The 25,622-nt window shown below is 37.1% G+C and overlaps 1 protein-coding gene across 2 annotated transcripts in view; it reads right to left on the bottom strand.

The window, feature by feature from the left end:
* The window catches only part of CDK14 (cyclin dependent kinase 14), a 323,842-nt gene that overhangs the window by 167,855 nt on the left and 130,365 nt on the right, over positions 1 to 25,622 (bottom strand). For both annotated transcript variants that reach the window (XM_053989755.1, XM_053989764.1), the window contains exons 6-7: positions 25,268 to 25,362; positions 8,473 to 8,535 (exon numbers count right to left, since the gene is read on the bottom strand). In XM_053989755.1, the coding sequence (XP_053845730.1) occupies positions 8,473 to 8,535; positions 25,268 to 25,362 (158 nt within the window). The remainder of the gene's footprint in view (positions 1 to 8,472; positions 8,536 to 25,267; positions 25,363 to 25,622) is intronic.

Below are 25,622 nucleotides of genomic sequence, written 5' to 3'. Positions count from 1 at the left end.
TCATTTACAGGAGATGCACAAAACTCTTGGTTCTGCTCTCTTGGTAGCAAAAGTGTGCAAAAAGGCTGAGATAATCTGGAACAGGAGTTAACATTATTTCAAAAGAAGGCTGAAAGCAAATCTGAATTAATGTGTCTTTCCTTTAGCAAGGTCATACTCCTCTATTAGTATAGCTACTTTTGAAAAATAATACACAATAACACACAGGCTTTATTATCACCCATCACTGATTACACAAATATTCCTACTTGCCCTATGTATCAAAGCACACTGTCTGGGTATCACACAGTCATCTGAATTCCCAAGTGTGTATTCAGCATCAATAAAATCATATTTAGTCTTATTAGGCCATCAAATCTAAAAATACCAGTAAAAGAAACCAAACTTAGGACATCCCATCTCATGCTTGCAACCACTGCAGTTCTCCCTATCATCCAGCGGACAGTACAGGCTTCTGTACATTATTGGCTACTTTAAAAGCAAAAGAAGGTAATAAATCAGTACAGTGCCATCTCACAGCCTTGGAAATAAACACAACCAAACATATTACTCAGTTCCATTTGGGTTCACTAGACTGTTCAGGGATCTTAGAATTACTTGTTTTAAAACACTACATTAGGAAAAACTGCCTGGTAATATGCACTATCACAGAAGCAATGAGAAATGTCCCTCTGTGACTTCTGCTGGCATGTCAAAACCTCATCAAGCATAATCTTTTTTATCACTCTTGGTTTGCTATTCATTTCCCTCTTCTCAACCAGGATAATAACCATGAGATAAAATCCAACTTTTCACTTCTAACTATGACCTGGGGAAATTCTGCCCTTTTTAGGTTAAAGCTTTATAGACTCTTGCTTAAATTGTCAGAAGTTGTTCCAGGAACAAAGTACTGACTTCAGACAAATTTGATTCCCTATGAATAAGGAAAATATGAATAAAAATTATTAGCTATTTGAATCTGCCAGATTTTCAGGATCATAATATTTATCTCACAAAAAGGTTTCTCCTATCTGCCTTCCCTGGAATCAACTGAGTTCTCTCCAAAAGAATTTTAAAACAATCCACTCCAATCCACTCCACTCCAATGCTTTTATAAAGGCTTCTAACTTGCTCCTGCATTCCTTACACAAGAGTCTAGAGTCTTATCAAGGCAATGTCACACAGAAATACATATTATGCAGCCACTGGAAATGCGCATCACATATGTATATATATATATATATATGTATATATAAAGATTTTCCCACTTATTTCCAGCACAACTGCAAAGGAAAGAGATTGGAATGTGTTAACTTGCTAACTTCTATTCTCTTTGATGCTGTTTTAATCATTTTTTGTCCCCTCTGGGTACTACTACAGTCATTTGCAGTGAGGAAGGTGTGCTTAATTAACTGAGTATAAAGACACTCCCTTATGATTAGTTATAGCTGTCTGCTAACGTTCAGTAAGTGGAAGACTCAGGTTTTTACTTCTGAATGGCGAAAGTAAAAATAAATTCAATTCAACTGAATTTGCTTTTTTACCTTTCATCAGCATACTTGCATGCTGAAGTAGGTCAGAGTGACAATTGTTGCCACACCGATTTTAAAAATCTTGACGCGTTCTCCCTAAAATATACATGCTTTCTTGCCCTATGTGAATCATGAAGATCATACAGACAATAAATTACAAGTGCACTTATGAAAGTGACATTCTTCTAGCATGGATTTTAACATACTAATGAAGTTTCTGCATTAACTGTTCATAGTTGTGCACATTATCAAACCATTAAGTGACAAGACTGACATGAAGTAGAGTGAAATGCTGATGCCATATTTAATGTCTGATAACTAAAAAGTCTAATTTAAATAATCAATTTTCAATGCCACATGTAAAAGACGACCTTAATTTGGCATAACATTATTCTGTCTGCTGCACACCTGCTTGTTCACTGAATGAGGAATGAAAAATAGCACCTTCTCAACCACATTAAACAGCATCACTTCTTACTTAACATATCTGCTGAAACACTTTTAATTCAACTTCACATCAGCTGCATGACCAATTCTAGTGAGTAGGAGAGAGATTTCAAAAATATAATATTAGTTTCGATTTGCTTCCAGCAACAACAGATAAATTTAAAAGGACTACCCACAGCAGGTTTTCACCTCAAAGTCAAAGACTGTTTTCTTCAAACCCCAGTGAGTCAGTGACATGAAAATGCATCATATCTGGATCTACTACCACAGTTTAATTGCCTACTTCCTGTGCATCTCTGTCTACGGCACTCAACCTCCTGGCTGGACACCTCTGGTTTCACACAGGTGCTCGCACACCACAGTTTCCCCTGCATCATGTAACATGGCTTCGTCACATGGGGATGCAGGACTGCCCATGTAATCCAACATATGTCTCCCCACAGAAAAGGGGGAACACAAACCTCCTGTCCATGCCACAGATGTTGATACAATCGCCCAATGGAAAGAAAACAGAAACATGCCAGGGAAGCCTACATTGTTAACGCAACTGCAACTTAAAACCTAAAGCATTTTTATCCTACTTTTCAGATATTATGCTTTTCTAACAAGCACGTGGGTTTGTATCTTACTATTAATAAATGTAGCTACTGCTTAGCAAGAGGCAGTGTGCAATGCTCTGCTACTGCCAAAGTTCAAGCAGCTTCACTTAAGTGCAGTAAGCCTCATATGGATACGACACAGGAGCTGCCTAATCCTCGCATGTTCTGAATGCCTCCCTACCCTTCGTGCTTCAGACCATCCTAAAGCTGTAATCAGTTCAATGATAAATATTAATGCTTACAGAAGACATCAGATGACAACTACCCTATGGCTTCTACTCAGATTATTAATTTTCACATTAGTCATTAAATGCCAAAATTACTCATCTGACAAAAACAGATTCAACATTAAAACCTGCAACCATTCGTTAAAGACAATGTTCACAGTGCAGTGAGGAATACATGAATACCATAAATTACTAAGTTCCAGAGATTTCAGATAATATCATTTAACGACCAGTGTATTTCAATATTTTCAATCCAATGTTATGGACACCATCATTTAAACCCTTGGTTTAATAAATACAGTATTTTATTATATCTGAGTTTTTTAACTATATAGTTGCTATAAAGTTGACTGACCTCTTCTTGAACATTTAGCACAGAAAAATGTTGCAGCATCTCATTATGTGTCACTAATTACTATCTAATATATTCCTTTTTAAATATATTTTTAAAGTTTTTAGACAAACTAATTATATTTTTTGCTGAAACATAAGCATATTTTTACAGAGATTATTGGGTTGCCCTAGGAAACTTATTACCCAAATCCCAACCCACATTTTGCCATATACCCTGACTCAGTATTGCAATGGCAAAGCACATTAAAAAATATTCTGGTGGGGGTAGGACTCAGATAGTTGAGGTTTTGCTTCAAAAATATCCATCCATTATGGCCAGAAGACTGCCATATCCTGCTTCCTATGAGAAAGGAAGGTTCAAAATTGAGATGGGTAAGAGCTGAAGTCTCGAAGGCTCTTGGGAGAAGATTGAATATTCTTGTTGCCTGCATGCAAAGCTCAACAAGAGGGTCTGCCTATTTCTTCTTAGCACTTTTTGGCCCTAGGAAGTGAAAAGGTGCCCAGGGAGAAGAACAAATCAGTGCAGCAATATCAGATAGAATAAGAACAAACTAGAAGTTCCTTCCCCCTCTGGTCACAGTAGGCTACAGGAGGCTTCCAAATTGCCTGAAGTAAAAGATTTTGAGAGCAATTAAGAGACAGGGACAGTTTTTGTGTGGTTGACAACCAGTCTGTTGTCATTCAGACTGGTTTTCCTGGATTAAGGAACACTGGGTCAGATGCAAGTGCCTTTTTATATTGCCAAATATGAGGTTTTTTTCTGTCAAATGCTCATGCAAATCGATATTACCTCTAACACAGCAAGTAGAAGAAAAAAGGCAGAGAGAAAAAATTCTGGATGCTTTTCTCAAAAGACTTCAGCTATCTCAAGTCAGCATCACTAATTAAGAAGCAAATCAGCTTTCATTAATAGATTTATTTTTAAGGCAGGGATGCAAACAAGCAATGCAGGCATGACAGATGCAAGCCTTTGCTCCACTTATTCTATCAGTAATAGGAGTTACAGTAAACAAACTCAACTATAAAATAAATGCATCAAGGCATAAAGATGAATTTATGTGCATCACTGGGAATGTAGTAATGTGGAGTAAAAGACAAAGTTAAAATAAAGATGATATTTAAAATATTAGAAGAAGCTAAGAACAGTTACATTTTCACAGGACATGCTGAAATGCACAAATAAAAATACACTTAAATTATGAATTTACAAAACCAGAGCCATTTATGGACAACTGAAAACAAAGGCTCAGGAGAACCAAGAAGGTAAGACAAAAGACTAGTGGAAATAGCACAGACAGAAAGGGACATAAATCAGAATTAAGACCATAACAAAAAAAAAAAAATCACTGGTAGGGTCAGCTAGTTGCTCTGACCCATTAAAGTTCCTGCTGTAGGAAGCAATCCAGATGTTCCAACTGAGCATGAACTATCTCTAAAGGCTGCAACATCTGTAGGAAAGACAGCCAGGAGTACAGATTTCAGTAGTCTATGCCAGGAGGAACAGCACAGGGAAAGTCAGGAGCAAATCCTGTACCTCAGTTTGCAATAGTACATTTTGCAGCTTGGCGAGCACCACATGGTACACATATAAATCAATTCCTATTTCCAGGCATGGACAGGGCTGCAGCAGTAGCTTCCAGCAGGAACATAATTATATCTGGGGCCATGTATTTAAGATTTATTGCTTGCCTTCAATTGTGGAAAAAAGTGAGAAAGACATCTTTTAAACCAGACAAGAGAAGATAAGGCCATGTGTACTACACAGGGAATTATTAACTGATTACCCTTTTCCTCAACATCTCTAACGATAACACTGTACACAGCATATGAATACATAGTTATATATAAATGCTAGACATGCAAGTTTGTTAGCTACCAAAGACATAAATAATTGTATATTTGGACCTAATGGAGTTTGTAGAATATATGGACTGAAACAACTGCTTTATGCCAATTTCCCTTCAAGCTGTTGAAGATATTCCAGGTACCTAACTGTGTTTGTGTCATCAGAACGACTGGTTTAACATTACCAGGGACAGGCATTTTTAAATCGACATCTCAGCATCACACACAAATTCCTTGAAGGGTTTAAAGCCTGATGTTATTTGTAAGACTTGTGCCTCCACCCACAAATTATAAAATCCTGAAATCATTATGTGTCAATACAGACATACCAATAAAAATGCTAAACCTAATACTTGTTTTATTTGCCTAAGCATACTGTCCCTGGACTTCTATAACTGCCAGCTGAGACATTCTTCTTTATACTTTCACATACTTATAATATCCTGCTCAGTATTTATTTAAAATAGTTAAGTGACAGCAAATAGCCTATTTAAAACCACAGAGAAAGGCAATGTCAAGCACAGCACCTGAGGGTACTGCAATATGTGTGTCCATCAAAGTAATTTAGATTTTTATTCTATTTATGAGTCTTCATTTAAAAGTAAGCCTGAGGGAACAAGCATTGTCTTTACCTTGCAAATACTGAGAAAATTCAGAAATATAATTAAGCTAAAGACATCCTACAGAAGGCAAGATGTAATTTGTGTCTGCCTTCCTATAAAATACTGTTTAACAGGAACTACTGTACATATTCTTTGGAAAAAGAAAGATGTGCGCTTATGGGGGTTTGTATTTATAATAACTGGCAACAAGCCAGAAAGGAATATCCATCAATAGGCAATACTTTCCTCCAGAACAAAATTAAAAGGCAGGGGGTCTTTTGTCATGCTGGGAGAGCATCAATGGCTTAATCCCACAGGTTAGCCCCAGAGAGCCGAGACTAATTTATTGCTACTGGAATATAATTGCTCAACTGGAAGCTTTTAAAATGGATTTAGGGATCACATAACCACTGATTCTGAACAAACAGTGTCCAAAAGTCTGACTAAAAGTGAAATTACTGAAGGACCTCTAGAAAGAAGGGGCTGGCAAGAAGTCTAATTAATATAGCTCAGCTTAATCCTTAGAAATCAGCTGTGTATCCAAAGACACAACTTCGTCCAGAAGCTAAAACCAAAACAAGGTGGTAAAGTCTCAGATCTCCAACTGCGTAAGTCAACAAACTGAGTACAGCACAACAAAGCATTAAAGTGAAATGGTTATGAAATATCCATTTTACTTCCTCTGAAACAAAAGAGCAGCGCACTTTTAGTTTGGCATGCTGGTGAAGGTCTGGGAATTTTTAGCATATGTGACTGGGTTTCTGTCCTCCCAGCTGAAGAAATCACTTTCTTGGGCTATTTTTAATTCAGCCTTGAGAGCAGGTATCGCGCTGAAATTCCCAAGCAGGCTGATTCATTCATTAAAATGGTAGGACCTCAAATCATCATGCCTGGTTTTAGTAAATTACTGCATGATTAGGCCTTTTTTGCTGGCCTGGCAAGAGAGTCTTCTAAATCTATATAACTGATTTTCATCAATATTATTTAAGAGAAGAAAAAGTTAATTGTTCAAAGGGGATTGCTCATGTTTCGTCTACTGATTGACGTTTCATCTGCTCCAACTTCCAATTTGTTTTTTCTTTTCTCCCCTCCCACCACCCCCCCAAGTTTGTTAATAATCCATTGGGAATTTAAAAAACTTGAACCAGCAATACATCAGGATTCTACACTTAGCTACTCGATAAATATTTCTAATGTGTCTATAAGCTTCAAAGGTGTTTCTGAGCATTCTTAGATGGTACAGAAGCCACAAAAATACATGCTGCAAAATCTGAAAGGGAAATGCTGCTGCTGCAGTTCCCTCTGAGGCTCCTGTTTTAAACGACAGGTATCTCAGGATTTAGAGCAGTGACGTACTAACAAGCCAAATGATCTGTTTATATCCATCCTCCTCAAAGACAAGCTCACTGGGCCTGATGTGATGAAATAAAAGTACAATTATTTTAATTATTATGTCTTTTTTAGCAGGGCTACAACAACTACTGTGTATCAGACCTTGAGGTACACAGCACTGCAGCCTTGGAGTAAGACTTACAAATGTGAAGCAGCACAAAGAACCTTAATAGCCAGTCTTCACTTATCCCAAAACTCAGAGAAATGAAGTTAAAAGTATCCACATGGGAAAATGAAACACGACCCCCTTGTTTAAAAAGCACATTTAAGACCTGAAACTCTGCTTAGAAAACTGAGCAAGGAAGAAAGCTCAGACGTTTCAGGGGTCGAAAAGCAGGTCCTACCTCACCCTCTTTAGTGCCACACTCATGGTCTGTGAATGTGTTGGTTTGTTTTTGGTTTTTTTTTTTCCCCCCAAATATATGGAGTAAGGAGGAATTTTGCTTTTTTTTTTTTAGATGGCAGTAATTCTTATTGAAATTCATGCCACTTTTCATTCAAAGAACACAGAAAATTAATGAAGCTACATGACGTGCAATGATCAGCTATTGCAGAAGAAAAAATACTTCCTCTTTTTAAAATAATTTTCTTTTTTTTAAAACCAAACAGGCCTTTTGGCTTTTCCAGAAAAGAGAGAGAGTTTTCATGAACTTCTACATTTCAGTAAGTTTCATCCTGGAATAACGTTCCTAGTATGACAAGTGAAGACTTAAACTTCCAAAGTAGAGCAACAATGGGACTGATGTCCAAGTGCAAGACAATGGTAACAAATATCATCTGAGTGATCTATACACACACAACACATTCTGCATGTCTAGCTGGCTTCCATTTCATGCTAAAATCATTTGGCTGACTTCCCAAATAGTAACTGGATCAAGTCTCTACTCATCTATCTTTTCATTAAATCCTTCTAATAAACTCACTCTTTCCTGTGTGATGATTCTTAGTATCTATCTTAGAAGGAAAAAAAAATATCCAAAGTGAGATCAGCTATGAAAATGCTGATCTCATTCAAGAAAGTGTGCAAAAAGATTAAGGAAAATTTTATATGTTCATATAAAAAGCAATATATTCAGCTAATACAATTAATTACAGTTCCCTCAAACTTGATGAACCCACACTAACTTACCTAACTGAAGATCTAGCACTGACAGCCTAAAGCATGTTTACCCTGGGGTTTTAGGGCAGTATTGTCTTAAGAGCAAATGTTTAAATGGAGAGGAGGGATTACCAACACTGTTAACAGCATTCACAGCATTCAAATATTTTGGCTCTGAGTCAATTTTACAAACTTCAGAAATTATATTGCAGGAATGCTCAAATACTTGAATTCGTAATTATTTTCAAAGAAAACAAATATTTAAAAATACAGTTCATATGCCAGGCATTTTCCCTTTAGCTAGCAATCTGTTTCTATGAAACAACTGACATGACATTTTTTGCAAAGTTACTGCTACTGCATTTGCCTTGAATGTGTGCTCTTTTTGACTCTTACCTTCACATTCTCTGGATGAAGCCCTCCAGGGTGTTTGTCCATGTACTGACATAAATCAGTGTGCTAAAAGAAAGTCAGATGGAGAAAACTGTATTAATATCCATAGGACTGCAGCAATAAATACCCCTCTACTTAGGAGTGGACATAACAAATGGAAAATAAGAATTTTTTTTTCAGCCACACATGTGCAAACACACATTTGTACCTTTACACATTTAACAGCCTTGATTACTGATATGAATATTTAACAAATGCAAATTAATTTTTTTCTAACACCCTGCATTTGGTAGATTAATTACCTGAATTTTCATACCATTCTAAAACTTGTATCACCATCAACACCACAAAGATAATATCTAGACAGAAGAGGAAGAACCTAAAGGGAGAATCTCACATTCAACTCTCATTGGTCACATTATAACGCTGCCCTTTAAATATAATTTTATAATGATTCTAGATTAAGATGGGTTAAAGGTTTAGAAAATAAAGCTGAAAGGCATTGCATATCAGAGTACTGAATGGTAGTTTCCTGTTCAAAAAGAAGCACATATTATGGACATGTACAGCCATTGAATACAGATACTTTAGAAAAGAACATCATGGAAAATTCAAACCTAAGTTTTCACTTCATAGTTACCTATATTTCCTGCAAACATAAAACCTCTGCAATGCATAGATTAATGCTATTTTTAATGAATAAATATTTATAGCTTTTACTATGGAAACACTTTTCTCTGAATTCTTCTCTTACATTTCTACACTTCAGCAGCATGGTTTCAGACAAATGGCATGTTGCTTCTCTAATGTGCTTGCACAACTCAGCTTCTGGAATTATGTTCAGAATAAAAAAAGTAAAAATATGCCCTTGATTAACCAGCAAATACTCAGAGACAGACTCTGCCTTCCACATCTGGTTTCTGAACACATCTGGTAAAAATCACCCAACATTCCTTGAAAAGCTACTTGGCAATACCTGCCTCACATACACACAAGCCCATATAAATACAGGCAGTTTTCAAAGTGAGAGTTTTGGACAAAAGTTGCTATCCACACAGCAGAATGGTATCTCTGTGCAACATTTGCCAAACCAGGAGGCATTCTTTAGCTTTCTTTTGCAGAGTTATGCAGATACATAGCAGAGTTCACACCCAAGACACAAAATTTATTCTAGCCACAACTATCCTATGTAACTGCTTCTGAAATCACAAACTACAAAAACACATTGTGTATGTGGAACTAACATTGCAAAGATATTAAGATGCACAGGATGATTAGGCTCTGCACTAGCACAACTATTTTCACAAATTCTTACATGGCTTCAAGAGAGCAAGAGCCCTGACTGCAGGAAATTGCTTGAATCCCAAAATGAACAGCTTGTGTATCAGAAGGGCAGAGGGCATGCTCAAACAGACAAACCACACTAAATACAACAAAACAGAGATTATTCCAAAATGCAAGATACAGACGACAATTCTTCAATTTATAGTTTACAAATTAGTGAATGCATTTACAAAGAAATGCATTTACAAAGAAACTTTTCAGATTAATTAAAAGTATTCTTTATTGTTAGTGTCAAAGAACTGCATTTTCCATAAAGATTCTTAAGTTTAAAGTTTAAGTTTAAAGTTTAAATTCCTCATTTCTGTAAAATCTTTAGCCTTAAGGTACAAATTCCTCTTCCATTTCCCCATTCTCCTCTTCCATTCTTTACTTCATTCATAGTATTTGGTACTATTTTGTCTTCTGTGCTTTGACTGACTGTGGTGGTAATGAAGCTTTCTGGGACTGCATCAATAAACCATGACACAAATGGACCAGTCACCCTTCAGTACACATCACCACATTACACATTTTTGTCTTGTTTACTGTATGAACACCAAGTAAACATAAACAAAGTTATCTGACCTTGTAATTTGTTTTAATAAACTAACAGGTTCTGAGTACTAATCCCAGCATAAAAATCTGCCTTAATATCAGCTGAAACACTATTACTACAGGTGATGACCGGTGTCAAGTACGAAATTTGTGGGAATCCACTCATTTTAATGGGTCATCTGTTATTCAAGAGACACGCCAGTCTTTGAATAGTGCTAGCTCCTGCTGTGCTCAAGACATGTTTAAAGAAAAGCCTGAAATTTCAATTTAGGAAGCCCATTAGGCTTGGCCACCCATTAGGGTGGCCAGGCAAGCACTGTCCCATCCTCAGACTCAGCCCCCGTGGTCCCTGTGCACGGCACGCTCCCTCGCACGGGCTGGCTCAAGGAATTTTCATTTGCCCCCAGTTCAATCTTTCAGCCTTTTTGAACAACAGATAAGCTGGTAGGTGGGAGTTTTATTGCCTCCTTCACCTTCTATTGATTCCTACCATTTGCAAGCAGCCAGCTGACAGAAACCAGATCAGAGGAAGACAAACCCAGTGTCCCTTCTGAAGGTCCCCTTCCTGAAGCCCCACCACACCAGCCTGCATATTTTTATTCACCAAAAGCTTTTCATCTTATTCAGAGCCATGATGTCGGGGTTTGGTTTTATTTAGTCAGTTGTTTTATTAATGTTAGTTAGGTTTGTTCCTTGTAGTCCCCCATTTTTCCCCTTGCAGTGGTTTGTTCCAAGTTGTTTACCCCGAGAGTTCCTGCCTCTCGGATCCACAGTTACCTGTCAGTCTCCTCACCTCTCCCTGTTTTCTCCTTATTTGGTCCCAGCAGTCAGGGTTTGTTCACTCCCTGTCAGTTGTCAATCCTGTAACCACCCCCAGCTTCTTCAAGAAAGTTCTGTATCAATCACCCCACCTTAGCCTTTCTATTGTCCCCGGACTTTGTGCCCACCTCTGTTATGTTACCACTGGTTGTTATAATCGATGTCATCCCTCTCTCATTTGTCCCCATTGGGCAAGACAGGTTTTACACCCCTGTCTGCCCACCCCCTACTTAACCTGCTGCCATCTTTTGTTTCTTCGGCATTTGTCACTGCACCCACCTTGAGAGCACCTTTGTTCTTGCCCCGCCTGGGGGAATAAAGACTCTTTGGGCTCGCAAACAAGTGTCTTTCTCTCGTCTTTTCATCTCCTCTGAGCGTGTGACGCTACCAAAGCTGCATTACCCACACCGCAGCACTCAGCACTACCAGGGTGGCAGACGCCGTTTCCCTGGAGTGCCCGCACACGTGGTGGCCGCCCGGCCTCACACAGGCAGTGCTGGCCAGCGCATCTCGTCTGCTTGAGGTTGTAGCAGGTAGCCGCCACACCCCAACTCTAGCAATAGCAATAAGCAAAAAAATATTTTTTATTTCCAATATGCTTGTAACAAATAGTGAGGATAACCCCATTTCCTTATGCTTATATTTCAGTTATTATTTGGATGCATTTTCTCCATACAGAAACATGAACAATGATTGTGTTTGTGTTACCCATCATTAACTTATTCTTCCTACCCCAAGGATGAAGACAACTGGGAGCCTGATATAATCTTCTGCCATCAATTTAACCATCAATACCTACAAAAACTGACTGAACATATCTACCTAAAAGTCAGTGTAAGCAGCAATTTCCTCAGGATCCTGGAAACCTTACAGAGCCAATTGTGCTGCAGTCTTTTGGCATTTACTTTTCTTTCCCTACACACACTCTACAGACACAGAGGAATCTGTAGCAAACCATTCAGATGGGGAAGAGAAATTGAATGTATTTTCTGTTTAAATCTTTCTACAATTTGCTTTCATAAAACTAAGAGTCCTTCTCATAAATGTAGCTAAACATTATGGTAAGAACTGTGGAAGCAGCTTATAGAGTACATAGCTCCCCATTTTAAAAAAAAAGAAGGTGGCAGCAAAGCAAAGGCAGCATCAGCTGCTCCCCTTTTCCAAGGTAGGGACTGAATGCACATTGAATTAAACATTAGTACAGCTAGGAAAACTGACAGCGGTGCAGAGACAGCTCTTTCTAAACCTGTTTTCCCATTTGGCAGCCAAAGTGTCTGCTCCAGTGCTCTTGTGTACAACTGACATTGAAGAAGACAACACGAATACAAGTTTCAGGAAAGCATTAGAAAAGAAAAGAGAGCAAGCTGGATGAAAGCAGTTCTTTAATGGTATTCCATGAAATTTGTACTATATAGATGGAGGTTTTTTTACTGCCCTATTTGAAGGTGGAAAATGACATGCTTTCCCAAGTGGAAGAGTGGCTGCCAATACAGCCTGCCATACTCTGACACTAGAGTCTTTGCTGCAGTCACCACCCTGATCTAATAAAATAGATACCCTAAAGGAAAATTCAAGGTACAATTACATATTGGCAATAACATAAAACTATACTGAAACAATGAGAAGAAACAGACCAATCAATACACCTTTTACACTCGATTCTGCACTGTCTCAGAGGGTCAGGCCACCTCACAGGGAAGCAGCATACTGGGAATGGAGTACAGAGATTTCCAAGTAATTGAAGACATTCTGAACCCAAGTGGACCTGGCTAGACCAATTCTGCTTCAAGCTAGTTTTTAACTGCTCTATCAGCCATACTGTCAACCCCCAACACACACAAATCACCAAAGTAATACCATGCTGACAGAACATTCAATATTTTAGTTTAAGTTCAAAATCCCGTAAGTTCCTGCTCTTTACACTCCACCAGCTTACCCACACCTATATGTACAATATATTGAATAATACTCAATTAGCAGTTCTCTGCTCAAAACAGCTACACAAAAAAAAAAAACAATAAACCCAGATATATATAGAGAAGAACTCAAAAGCTAGGAAAGTCCAAAATTAATGGGGTTTATCCTACCTTTCATTTGGTTCTACATTAAATGTATATTATGATAACTCGTAAAAGGTCATGCTATTTTCCTTCCCAGGATTAGACATTCTCACTGAACAGAATGGGAGATACTTGATTGAAAAATAGCTGTGCTGTTTTACAGTTAGGGTGTTTTCTTCTATTCTCAAACAGTTTGCAGAGTCTGGCATTTTTACTACTTTGAAGACAGAAATAATCTCACAGGTTTTCCTACCCTGCCTATAACTATGCTATTGACATGCTTTACAAACATAGAATAATTTCATAGCAATGCAGGAGATATAAGGCATTACTTCCTTTTATCAGATAGGGAATTCAAGCAAAGGCAAAAAAAAAAAATCCTAAGAATCACTGATCTGGGCAATTGTGTTCAAAGAACTTTGGTTTTGACTTTTCAGAGTATTTGGCACTATTTTGTTTTGACTGACTGTGGTGGTAATGAAAGATATTCTGGTATTCAGGTGCATCCTTCACCCCCCACACACCCCCTTACTTATTGCTGTCTCTGATGGGCAATGTGGTTTGTCCTAAGCTAAGAACACCTGCTGGACATTGCAGAGGGAACTGTCTGAATGTTCTAATTCCAGAGATGGGGAAGCTGACATGTTGCTATTGACTTTGATGCACACTGACCTGAAAAAGAATATAAAATGCATTGGTAATATTTAAATACATATTAACAATAAATCTAAACATAATCATCCACCTAATCATTGTGTCCTTCTCATGCCTGGCTGAGAGCCTTGTCTCTACTACTCTGCAACACTGGCTTCAGTTACAGCTGTAAATGTGTAATGCTTTTGCAAAGGAGACTGAGAATCTCATACTGAATAGCAGAAATCTGTAATGACAGCAATTTCATCTGGTGATGACAATTCCCAATACAGCAGGGGTGGAACCCAGTTCTCTACAGCAGTATTACCTAACTTGTCTTGCAATGATACTTTGAATGAGGCAGGAACCCTCATAAGACATCCTGGTTCCCACATCCCACATTCACAAAAAATGAGAGAAATTCAACAACTACATGCCTTCACCACATAATCCTTTGCAGAGCTGCACAACAGGCACTTCCACAAGGATGAAAAAAGGAGCTTGCCCATGCCATCTTTATCTTGGTATCCTCCAATTATAAGAGCTTCACTTTCCCACTTCAGTAACAAAACAATGTTTTCTGCAAAACCTGTTATGCTTTAAGTGAACAACTCAATCTCTCCTCCCCCTACTGGCTTCCCCAGAAACAATTTCACTTTATCAGAATTGAATAGCTACAATATTTGAAGTGAGAGACTAACGTCTTTGACAAGAGAGGAGGAATCTTCAAAGACAAAGCTCTTAAGTACAATCTATGATTTTTCTAAAGCTTCACCAAATTTGGGGCAATTTTCAAAATAATAAATAATAGTCCAAACAAATCCCCTAAATTCCAAATCCATACTGTACAGCTTGAATATTTAAAATGAGGGTCCTCCAGATACAGGTGGAAGATATCTTGGCTATTTTTGCTGAAAGTAAAAGTAAATATAGGTAATCTGAGACAGGCTTTGGCATTTTTGCTTTAAAATAATTATTTTCATGTATTTCATGTATTCCACTACTGTGTGCCAGAAGATCACTACTCCAGGGCTGCACTTTGACTTCAGGGTTTTGGCACACACAGCTACACCTCCTTGAGAAGACCCTGTCCAGCCTTTTTGTTACCTTCTCTCAGCACATTAAAATACAAACCTTTTCCTCAGTGCACATCTCAAGTAACAAGGCCTCCATTAAGAGACCCATGACCCTTCCCAGGGTAGATGGAATAATTTCTAGATAGAGCAGAGACTCAGACTGAACAGTGCCTCCTAGGATAGGGGATAAAAAACCCATGCTCAGCAATGCTGGTTCACCTGGTCTTGTTTCCAAACTAAACACAGAAGCACATCAGCCAATAGTCATTTTCAACCCAAACTTAAATTAATTGCAAAATTTTCCTCCCTGTGATAGAGAGAAGTATCACAACTCCTACAGGTACCTGAACATGAGAGAGAAATTAAGTTTACTTTTCCAACATAACTGCTCATAGTGTAAACAAAAATCAACAAAGTCATACAAGAATTTTAAAAAAGAAAAAAAAAAAAAAAAAAAAAAAAAAGAAAATGCACACTTGCTCGGACTCTCTCTGTAATATTTTTCATTCATTTTCTCCCCATACCATCAACTACCCTGACAACTCTACAAAAAGTATGATTTACTTATGAAATACTGCCTTCTAGACTCACATGAAGAAATTAATTGGAGTTTTGATTTAGACTTGGGGCAGTGTATAATTGTATGAAGGTCATTTTTATTCAGCAAGACTCTAGTTTATAAGTAGACACATGAGAGTTTATGTTTGTGAGATACTGGGTATAAGCATCTGCTGAAGGGAAAAGAATTCTGGCTGATATTTCTATAGCTCAAGCAAGGTTTATATACATTACATCCTAGGTCTGGAAAAGTGAGAGTATGCAAACAAAGAGAGGAAAAAAAGACAAATGTTGATGATTCTTCCCTTCTTCTCTTGAAGGAATTCTAATTATGAATAGATGAGTAAACCACAAACTAGAAATGTACTCAGATATGCTTCACTTTGACATCAACTGTTTTGTTCAGCTATCTTGCTCAGAAATCACTCTGCTAAAAAACACAAATGTATTCAGACAAAGGGTGGGGTGTTTCCTTTCAAAGGCATGGCTAGTGACATGAAATGATCTCTACTTTGCCCACCCTTCTCCATAATAATAATGTGACTGTCATTCTCTTCTAATTAAATTAGTTGCTTCTACTTCTCATGCAATACATTCTCTTTCCCTCCTCTTCCTCAGTCATGATAAATCTCCATGTGACTAAGGTATCCCATAATTCTGCCTAATTGGTTTCAGCTGTCATTTTTGAAGCTGAAATGTACTGAGAGCCCGGGGCTTGTGAATGGAACAGGAAGCACTTCCAACTTCATCCCCATCATGTAAAACCAGCAGTGTGTAAGAACCCTCCCATTAAAACAAAAACGGGAGGATTTGGCTGCCGGCGATGCCATCATGCAGCAGACAGATTGTGCTGCTCCACTGAGGCAGTGAGGCTGTTGTGAGCCATTCCTCTCTGTTCAAAGGAGAGCACACATTATTTATGCCCTAGCAGCTTTCCCGACTAAAATACTTCCCCTTTTGTCACCAACAAAATTTTAAACCGATAACATAATTTACCAATAAAAGGATGGGCACCAGGATTATTTAAAGTGACAGGAGAACAAAAAAAAGCTAATTCCTTTTAAGTGGCATGTATCCTCCAACCTAAGCACTCTGCACATTACTGTGCCACAGTTTAAACTTATTTCATGTCACTGGTATCTTCAAAAGTGTTTATCTTCATAAGCCTTTTATTTTCATGTATTTCAGTGGCTTTCTACAATTCAATCTTTTCCCTCTATGAGATGACACATTGTTACCCATGCTAACAAAAAAATACCGTACAAAGTATCTCTGGGTGATACCTAAGCAACTTCCAGCAAAACAGCGGCAAGCAGCAGCACCAGCTGGGCTGAGCAGCAGGAGAAAGATCTATATTAGGGATTCAAGGAAGAAAAAACTGCCCCACAAGACACTCATAATGAAAACAATTCTGCTAACAGATGTTTTTAGTGCCTTGGATTTATCTTGCACTGTCAACAAAGATAAGCATACTTCAAAATACATGAACAATACTATACAGAAGAGAAGACTAGGTGGTGGGGGAGTACATAATACAGACAGAAACATATCTGAAAATCCCAGAGAGAAAAAGAGATACACAGTTGTCTGATTTTTGGCTGTTGCTAGAAAAGATAAATTTATTTATGGATACAAAGCCCCTGTTCATTTCACAGAGAATAATCTGGTTCCTTATAGACAAGTGAAACATACACCACTAAGGAAAGAATTACTGAATGAACTAAAAGATCTTCAACAAAATACAGTTTTCTAAAGATGACAGTTTATCCTCCTCCTTATTCTCTGTCCACCTTAATAATTCTATCAGCTTTGTACTCTTAATAAATGAGGTTAAGGAGACAAAACCCACTTAATTTAGTGAGATTATCTGTACAAAAGAATGACATTGCAAAAATAAGTAGGAATTCCTGTTTAGTGTGATCAAAGCATAACATCAAATCATCAACTTGTGTAAACTGTGATGGACTTAGAGACCTCAAAATCAAGAGAGTTGGGACACTTTCTGCAAGCTGTAATGCATGTGCCCACAAGGATGAGCAAATGCACTTTTTCTCTAGTTTGTTATGTCACTGATCTTCCACAAGATATACACATATAACAAACAAAAAACCAAACAAAAATAAATATAATAAAAATACGAAGATACAAGAAAATTTCTTGTTAGAGCATGGAAGATACGCATGGGCTCATTGTGAGAGTACTTGCTCCAGGACCTTGTAAGCAGAACACAAACATGGGAGGGAGGCTGACAACCCACATACAGCCACATTAGTCAAGTATCCACATTAATACTGGTATGGCACTCACCATGGGTAATTCAGTTGTATCCACACAAGCTCAGCTGGCACAAGAGCCCTTCTATGGTGGTGTGTGCTGGGCAACAAAACACCATCTTAAGGGCAGGAAAGGACCTGTGCAAAGCCTTCCTTTAAAAACTTCCACATCCTACATAGACCTCTCCTCACACTGGCAGAGTGATTTTCCTGTCATGTATCCTAATCCTAACTGTCCTTGCATGATTGTAAGATTAATAAAAATTTTATAGGGAAAAACTCAGTTCAGACTGCAAGGCACACAAAAGAAAAATGATGCTTCCATGGATTAGATCCTTATTCAAAGTAGTAAAACAGAAATAATTAATAGGGTTTTTTAACTTTCAAGAGCTGGCTCTGTTTATTACTCAAGCTTGGTTTTTGGTTCCTCCTATTTGCTATTTCTTAATTATCTTTTACATCATAAAACTATAAACATAAAAAATATCTGCAACTATTGATTTATTCATTCTGACTTCAGGATTTTTACTACTTTTATTTTGCCCAAAGTGCTCACCTAAGTTTCTGTTTTTAAAGATTGCATAGATGTATTTTTTATCAATATGACTAAATTAATACAAAGCTACATACTTCATTCAGGAAGGAAAAATCTATTTTTAAGATTTAGAATTATGGTAATCATCACTCTGCAAACAGTAAATTCTTGACTGGTGGTTTGTGTGTTTGGTTTTTCAATCTGCACTGAATAAATCAGACCTTCACATTTTAAGAGGAATTAAGAGTTACAACCTATATTATTAAAGAGAGCCTGAGGAAAAAAAAAAAGTTTAATTAGTCTGGACAGTCTCTAGTGCAAGTTGAGATACTGTCAGGTGTCACCTCAGAGGGAACTAGGCAATGCCAGTTTATGATAGAAATAAAAAGGTAAGGAATATGTGGATGCCACCAAAACTACTGGTGATAGATTAGATTAGATACTGTGTGTAAATCTATAACATAGAAATAATTAATTACTAAAAAAACCCAACCAAAAAAACAACACACACTAACAAACAAAAAAGCACACAACTAGAAGAATTTATGTTTTAAAATTTTGTTTAAAGTAGTAAAATAAACTGATATATTTTTTCTTCAGTTCCTGACACAGGAAAGCAACTTCACTGAAAGACTAAAAGTATTCATATTTTGCTGATGAAAGTTACGATGCAGAAAGATACATATAGAAAGGACTTAAAAAATAAAAGATAATCTTACGTCTATCATCTACTATCAATGACAGGATTCTGTTAATTATTTGCCTAAATTGTTCTTTAAAAACTGACAATATGAGACAAACCATCAACTCGTAGTAGCTTCTGAAGGGCTTTATTATTGTTAGCATGAAAGGGGCATTCCTTGAGTTTAATCTTTCTCTTCTTTACTGTAATTTCAGATTTTCTTTTTCATCCTCTTAACCATTCACATAAAAATAGGTCACTGACTTTCTCTATGCTATATTTAAAGGTTGTAAATGTCTCATCCTTCTTTTTATCCCCACCTCTTAAGAGCCCTACTTACTTTGACTTTTCCTTAGAAGGGTTTATTCTCAATGTTTACTCACCCTCGTCTTTTTCCCCCTCAGGTCTCCAGTTGATTCATGTCTTTCTTGGGTATACAAATTTACTCTTTAGGATGATGGCCTTACCTGTATCAAGTAGAATATCATCACTGGCATGTCTCCATGCACATGTATCTTACTACATGTATGTGGTTTCGATGGACTGCAATGACACTTGCATTTTTATCTGTAATTTAGGATCTAAAAGATCCGAAATGACAGATAAGAGATTACAGATTACTAATTGGGATCTGCCAGAAAGTAGAATATCTCATGGGATTTCCAGTATTCCATCTGTCAGCTCAACTCTGGGTGTTTTTTATGCTTTGATTTTGTTGTGTGTGTTGTTTTGTTGGTTTTCTTAATACTTACATTGAATGCAAGTGTTAATACTTAATAAAAATACAAATAAATAATAGATGCTAATTATTAAATGGTGCACAGCACACCACAAATCTAACCAATATTTACCAACTGTTAGTAAATTGTACAAAAATTGGTCATTCAGATATACACAGCCTTCAAGCCTGTTGTATTGTAAATCTTGATTAATTTTATTAATACATTTATTCATCAGCATGTGCCCTCCACATGAAGTCTGCACAACATGTTGAAATGTAGGATCACAGAACTTGCTGAGTTGGAAGAAACACACAAGAACCATCAAGTCCAATTTCTGGCCCTGTGTAACCATCCCGAAGAGTTACACCATGTGCTCAAGAATATTGCATGAGTTACATCTGCTCTTGCTAGACATATGTAAACTTCTTGGCCTAGCAGGAGTATTTGTATTTAAATTTAAATAAATTTTGCATTCCTTCTTTCCTACTAATTCCCGTGTCTGACAGAATCTTTATCTCCCAGCAAAGCACTAAACACTTTCCTTCCGAAATCCCACCTCAATCCCTCCCTCTTGAAGCCTATTTTGTTTGCATTTCCAGCCTATACTTGGACATCAGCAGCACCTGTCTCTGATCCACTCATTAAAACTTGAAAACAAGGATTTCCCAAGAGCACTATTCCCTTACTGCTTCTTCTCAATAGTACAGGATTTCCTTTCTCTCTGTTTACTCTCAGCCTTGATCTGCCATCTTTTTGGCTGCAATTTAAGCAATGCAACTTAAGGCAAGCCTGGGGCATGAGGCAGGGTTAAACTACAGGGGAACAGCTCCTTCTCTGGTCAAGGTAAACAGAAACTACTAAATTCAACTGCTCCCATGCTGGGAGCCCTGCGTGGCTGCTCCTTGCCAGGGAGGACAAGCACGTTCACAGCAAGCAAGGGTGACTGCAGGCACCTGGCTCTTTGCAGAGCTTCACTAGCTTTCAGTTCTTGCTTACCATAGCTGGACAGGCACCTTGATTTCAAACGGGAAGAAAATCACCCATCATTTCACTTTCACACCAAAATAATGTAATTCAGGCTCCAAGTAAGTTTTACTTTAAGTCAAGGATTAGAAGACTCCTTCCTTCTTGTGCCCGGTTTCTCCCTAGGTATTACACATCACTGAAGGATCCTAGTGATAACAGCTCAAAAGCTGCTCTGGGACACTACTAATTTTCCCCACTCTCTCACTCACTAAAAAAAATATGGTTTTTTTGGTTTGTTTTCACAAACAATCAATGCCATCATACTGTTAGTTTCAACACTTGTTCCCTAATAAAATAAATAAAAATGGAAAAACAATAATAGTGTTCAATCCAAATTATAAAAAGTTAGAAGAAACTGAAAATTTTCAGTAGAAAAATTTTTGATCCTTGCAGGTGATTAATGTTGCCCATTTTTTTACATTATATTTTTCTAAGTATTATGTAAGACAAATTTGTCCCAAGATAAATTCAAAATATCAGCTATGTAATTCTTAATTCTGATAGAGTATACATGTCGATTTCCAATAAGCTTTAAAATGAGAAACTCACACCTATTTTTTTTCTTTCAGGAAATGGGAGGGAAATGTAACTAATGAACTTTATTAAGTAAACTCATTGTATAACAACCTATTTTAGCCGCTGTAATGAAGCAATGAAAATTAAATGTTCTTCTTTAATGGAAAGTAATTTTTAGAAGCAAAAACATATACAAATATTACAACAGGCAAGGCAATTGAAAATGCTTGGGTTTAAATTACATTATTAGATTACTCCGGAGCTTTTTCACTGTTGAGACAGACATAATATTGCTCATTACTCATCCTTCCATTTATAAGTATCTGTTCTTGTTGCAAACCTAGTTCATAAATATTGAAAGCATGATGTAAAGTATTGCTATACTAGCTCACTTTTACATGCCAGGAATAGGACGAGTTGCTGGTTCATTTATTGATAATAATATACTTACATAATTATGCATAATACTAAAAACCTCATTATCATTCTACATAGCAAATACGTTTTGCTTAGGATTGCCTTTCAGCAATTATCTGTTTCTAAATTCAGTCATCTTCCTTCTAAATAAACAAGTGAAGCAGCAAACGGCAGCAGCTAATGATCATTTTAGAGCAAACAGATGTGAACCCACCTTCAGAGATCTCGCCTATAAAATCCACCACCTCCTTGGGCAAAGCTGGCCATACCAGTGACACTGGCACTAAAGCCACCATCCCAATGAGATCACCTAAATTAACACCTAACCAGAGCCTGGTGAGGAAGGGAACAAAACCTTTGTGAACAGTCCCACGCCTCCACTGAACTGTAAAGCTGAACTGACCTTTTACTTTGGGAAGTCACTGCAGTCTCAGACAGCAGATGTAAAGTGTGTCAAAATCTCATTTTCAGGTCTTGCTTAGCACACTCCAGTCAACTATATATAAATCATTTTCTTTACCATTTATACATTAAAGACTATCTGCCATTCACATTTTGTAGAGGAAATTCCAAGCTGTCTATTCTCTAAACTCCCCAGGCAATAATGCCTCTCAGCCATCCAGTGATGAAACTGAGGTCTAAGCATGCTTTGCAATATGCTGATGTAAGAGTTAATATATGCCTTAGTAAGAAGGTACTGTATTCTAAACTATTTTTGTCTAAGTTCTTTCATTCAAAAGGAGTAAGCTCCCTTTCTCTTCTTCCACATAAATGTACAGCTCCACATTCACCACCAAAATGTTTATATGGAGAATAAATTTTTCCCCATCTTCAACTCTCAGGTGGAATTTTTAAAGATTGACTTTTCCTGGCTTTGCAGAACACCAAGGTTAAAGTTAAAAAACTCTGTCATGTCTTCATCTGACAGACATACATATTTAAAAGAAAACTAATTTGAGGGACCCAGAGAATTTAATGACTGCCATGTTCCCTTTCAGAAGCTATTCTGCTTTCAGCATTTAACTTACTACCATAATGCACTTTGCAATTTAAGGTGCTGCATGAAATTAAATTTCATTCTACTCTTTCAGGGTCAATGCTGAAATCAAACACCTCTGATAACCTCAGGCATTTCACCAGTATTACTTTCTCTAAGGAATCATCACCAACCTAGCAACCCAAAGTTTCCATTTTCTGAGAATTCTCGGGTCACTAACTGTTCATTCCTAATTTAGTCAAGATAACTCACTCAGATGTCTTTTATTATGTTTGAAAAGGTCAATAGTGATCAATGGCAATTGAGTATCAGTTCCATGATATCCCTTTATGAAATAAATCAAATTCAATCCCTTTTAGGTTACGATTCAGTCACTCAAAAACGTACACCACCATGTAATTTTAATCACATGAATATTTTGACTTCTTTCAGTGCAAATTACCCGTACGATTGAGCTAAACCATGTACAGGTGTTAAAATAACAACAAACCAGACATTACAGTTACAGAGCTCAGTAACACCAATTACACAGCTAGATTGCATACTCAGCCAGCCAAAATTTGTACATTTAAATGGGCAACTGTAATTTTTGCCTCTGCACATTCACACACCATGCACTGAATGGAAGCTTTATAACCAAAGGAACAAATGAGATCCATGCAAACATGCAATAAAAACCTGTATCCACAAGAATTAATTTCAGGTTATGTGGCCATTCTCAGGCATTATCAGATAGCATTCACTATTTGATCAGACTATAACTTTACATTACCGAACAATGAAAACAGACTTTTGTTAAGAAATGTTGTCATCTCAAGGCACAGGAGTATGTTGCAATGTCTTTATTATACAGTCCTTATGCTGTTTGGAGAGAATAAAGTATCCTTCCCTTCTTCCCCAGTAGCACCTTTAGAGATTGCCTATCAGCCTAAACACTAAAATATCACTTGGAGCAGTTGCTAGAAACCATTACTAAATGAGATTCTCAAACAGTCTCAATAGCTACCAAACACCATGAGAACCAAAAGGTGCAGCCTTCGGCAGGGTTGGTCCCTTGTTGAAAAATAGCTTAGTGAATCCAGAAGAATGTGCCACTGCATGAAACTTAATCTGTGCCTGTACATGGCTGTGAGTCTTAAACAACCTATCTTAAACAACCTGTCTGAACAACCTTACTGGATATAAAATCCAGAAACTTGCATCAGTGTAATAAGCAAAACGTAAAATCCATCAATTTGAAATTAGTGTAATAGGCAAATCCATTTATTTTAGGGAGAAACATATTCTGTACATCTAATTTCTCAACCAGTGCTGAAGAATACAGCTAAACACAGCTGCTGATAAATGGGACTGCAAAATGTATGTGTGTAAAGATATGCAAATAAGTGTACACTGACCATTACATAAAATTAAGTATCAAGGCTTTTGCTATGTTAATTCAGTGTATAAGTCAGGAGCAGAATTACTGATTTTAAAAAAAAGGAATTAAATTTTTATAACTGTTCCAATACCTGAGGTAAAAAATACATACTGTATCAAATGCTCTGCAGGCTGCTGCAGCTGAATACCCACACCCTGTGTGCAGTGCAGCACATTTACATAAATACACAAGGTGAATGGCTTCTCCAGACACGATTCTGTGATGCTGTGTACATTATCATGTAAAAATTAAGACCTTCCCCCAAGAAACACACACATAATTCCATCTGTCTCAAGCAGAGTTGTATTTAGAGTAATGCTAGCAATCACTGTACTTTATAAACACAGTGTCTTACAGACTATAATATAATAGCTGATATTATACTGAAAATCTAATGGTGTCTAAAGTAATTTGTTTCTTTTAAATTGCATGTTCTTCGACCCATCTGTGAAAACTGGGAGGTTAATTATGATAGTACATTGCATAATTCCACAGCTAAATGCTAAATAGTTCTACATAAATGCCATATGTTTGTCTTAGAAAAACTAAAAAGATTAATTAGGAGGCCAAGGCCAGTACTCTGGAAAGTAATACTCTCAACACAATTAGATCCTTACACTGCCTACTATGTAAATTGAAGTTTTAATTAATAGGTAAAGCGTTAGTCATGGAAAAACTAAAAAAATCCCAAATTCTAAATTGCATGCACCAAACATTTTCTTACTGACATTGCTTATAAAAAGACACTCTGCACAAGTCAATCACAAAAAAAAGACAAGTTAAACTTGATATATGCTTTTCATCAAGGAGCTACCTGTTAAGCATTTCAGTCCTGTTCTTCCCTACATTATTGTCACCTATTTAAAGCTACCTGATAACATCAATAAAGAAAAAGCTCCAATAAACATATGATAACTAGGAAGCAGAGTAAGTTTGAAAAGTCAACTCAGCCTAAGGTCCTTCAACAGCCTAGCAGCTACTTCTCAGTCTCTGAATCTGGTTTAATCCAGCTTTCCACTTTTAGCCTACTCCATTACAAAGCAAAATCTCTTACAGCCATCTCTCTCCTGAATAAAGTAAAGGGTTATTTTGGCCTGATTAATAGATCACTGATGGCAAAGGGAGCACTTCCCTAAAATTCAATACACTCTGGACCATATCTAGAACATACATTCACTTTACTCACCACATATTCAAACACAAGTGTCAAGGTCTCCTTGGTGTGAATGATGTCATGAAGCAGCACAATGTTTGCATGTTTCAATCCTTTCAAAAGAGAAGCTGAAAAGCAAAGCATACATGTTATCTTAAAGAGTATCCAGATATTTTATACTGATTTGCTCTCTTTTTTTAGTGACTTAAATGAGCTTCATAACCTGACAATCAATAGTTGTACTTTAGTGTCTTCTATGTTCATGAGTTCCACACATCCAGTTTTTGAAGATCACACCTTCCCATTCAATGCTATTTTTTCCACCTTGCTGGCCAAACTCAGCCTCACTCTGAGGCCAAAATGAGCTGGAGCAAGAGATTCTTTCTTT

Source organism: Vidua macroura, chromosome 1 (genome assembly GCF_024509145.1).
Source record: "Vidua macroura isolate BioBank_ID:100142 chromosome 1, ASM2450914v1, whole genome shotgun sequence".
Classification (NCBI taxonomy): Eukaryota; Metazoa; Chordata; class Aves; order Passeriformes; family Viduidae; genus Vidua; species Vidua macroura.
Note: the sequence above shows the minus strand (reverse complement) of the source record. Positions and strands in the feature narration are given on the sequence as shown.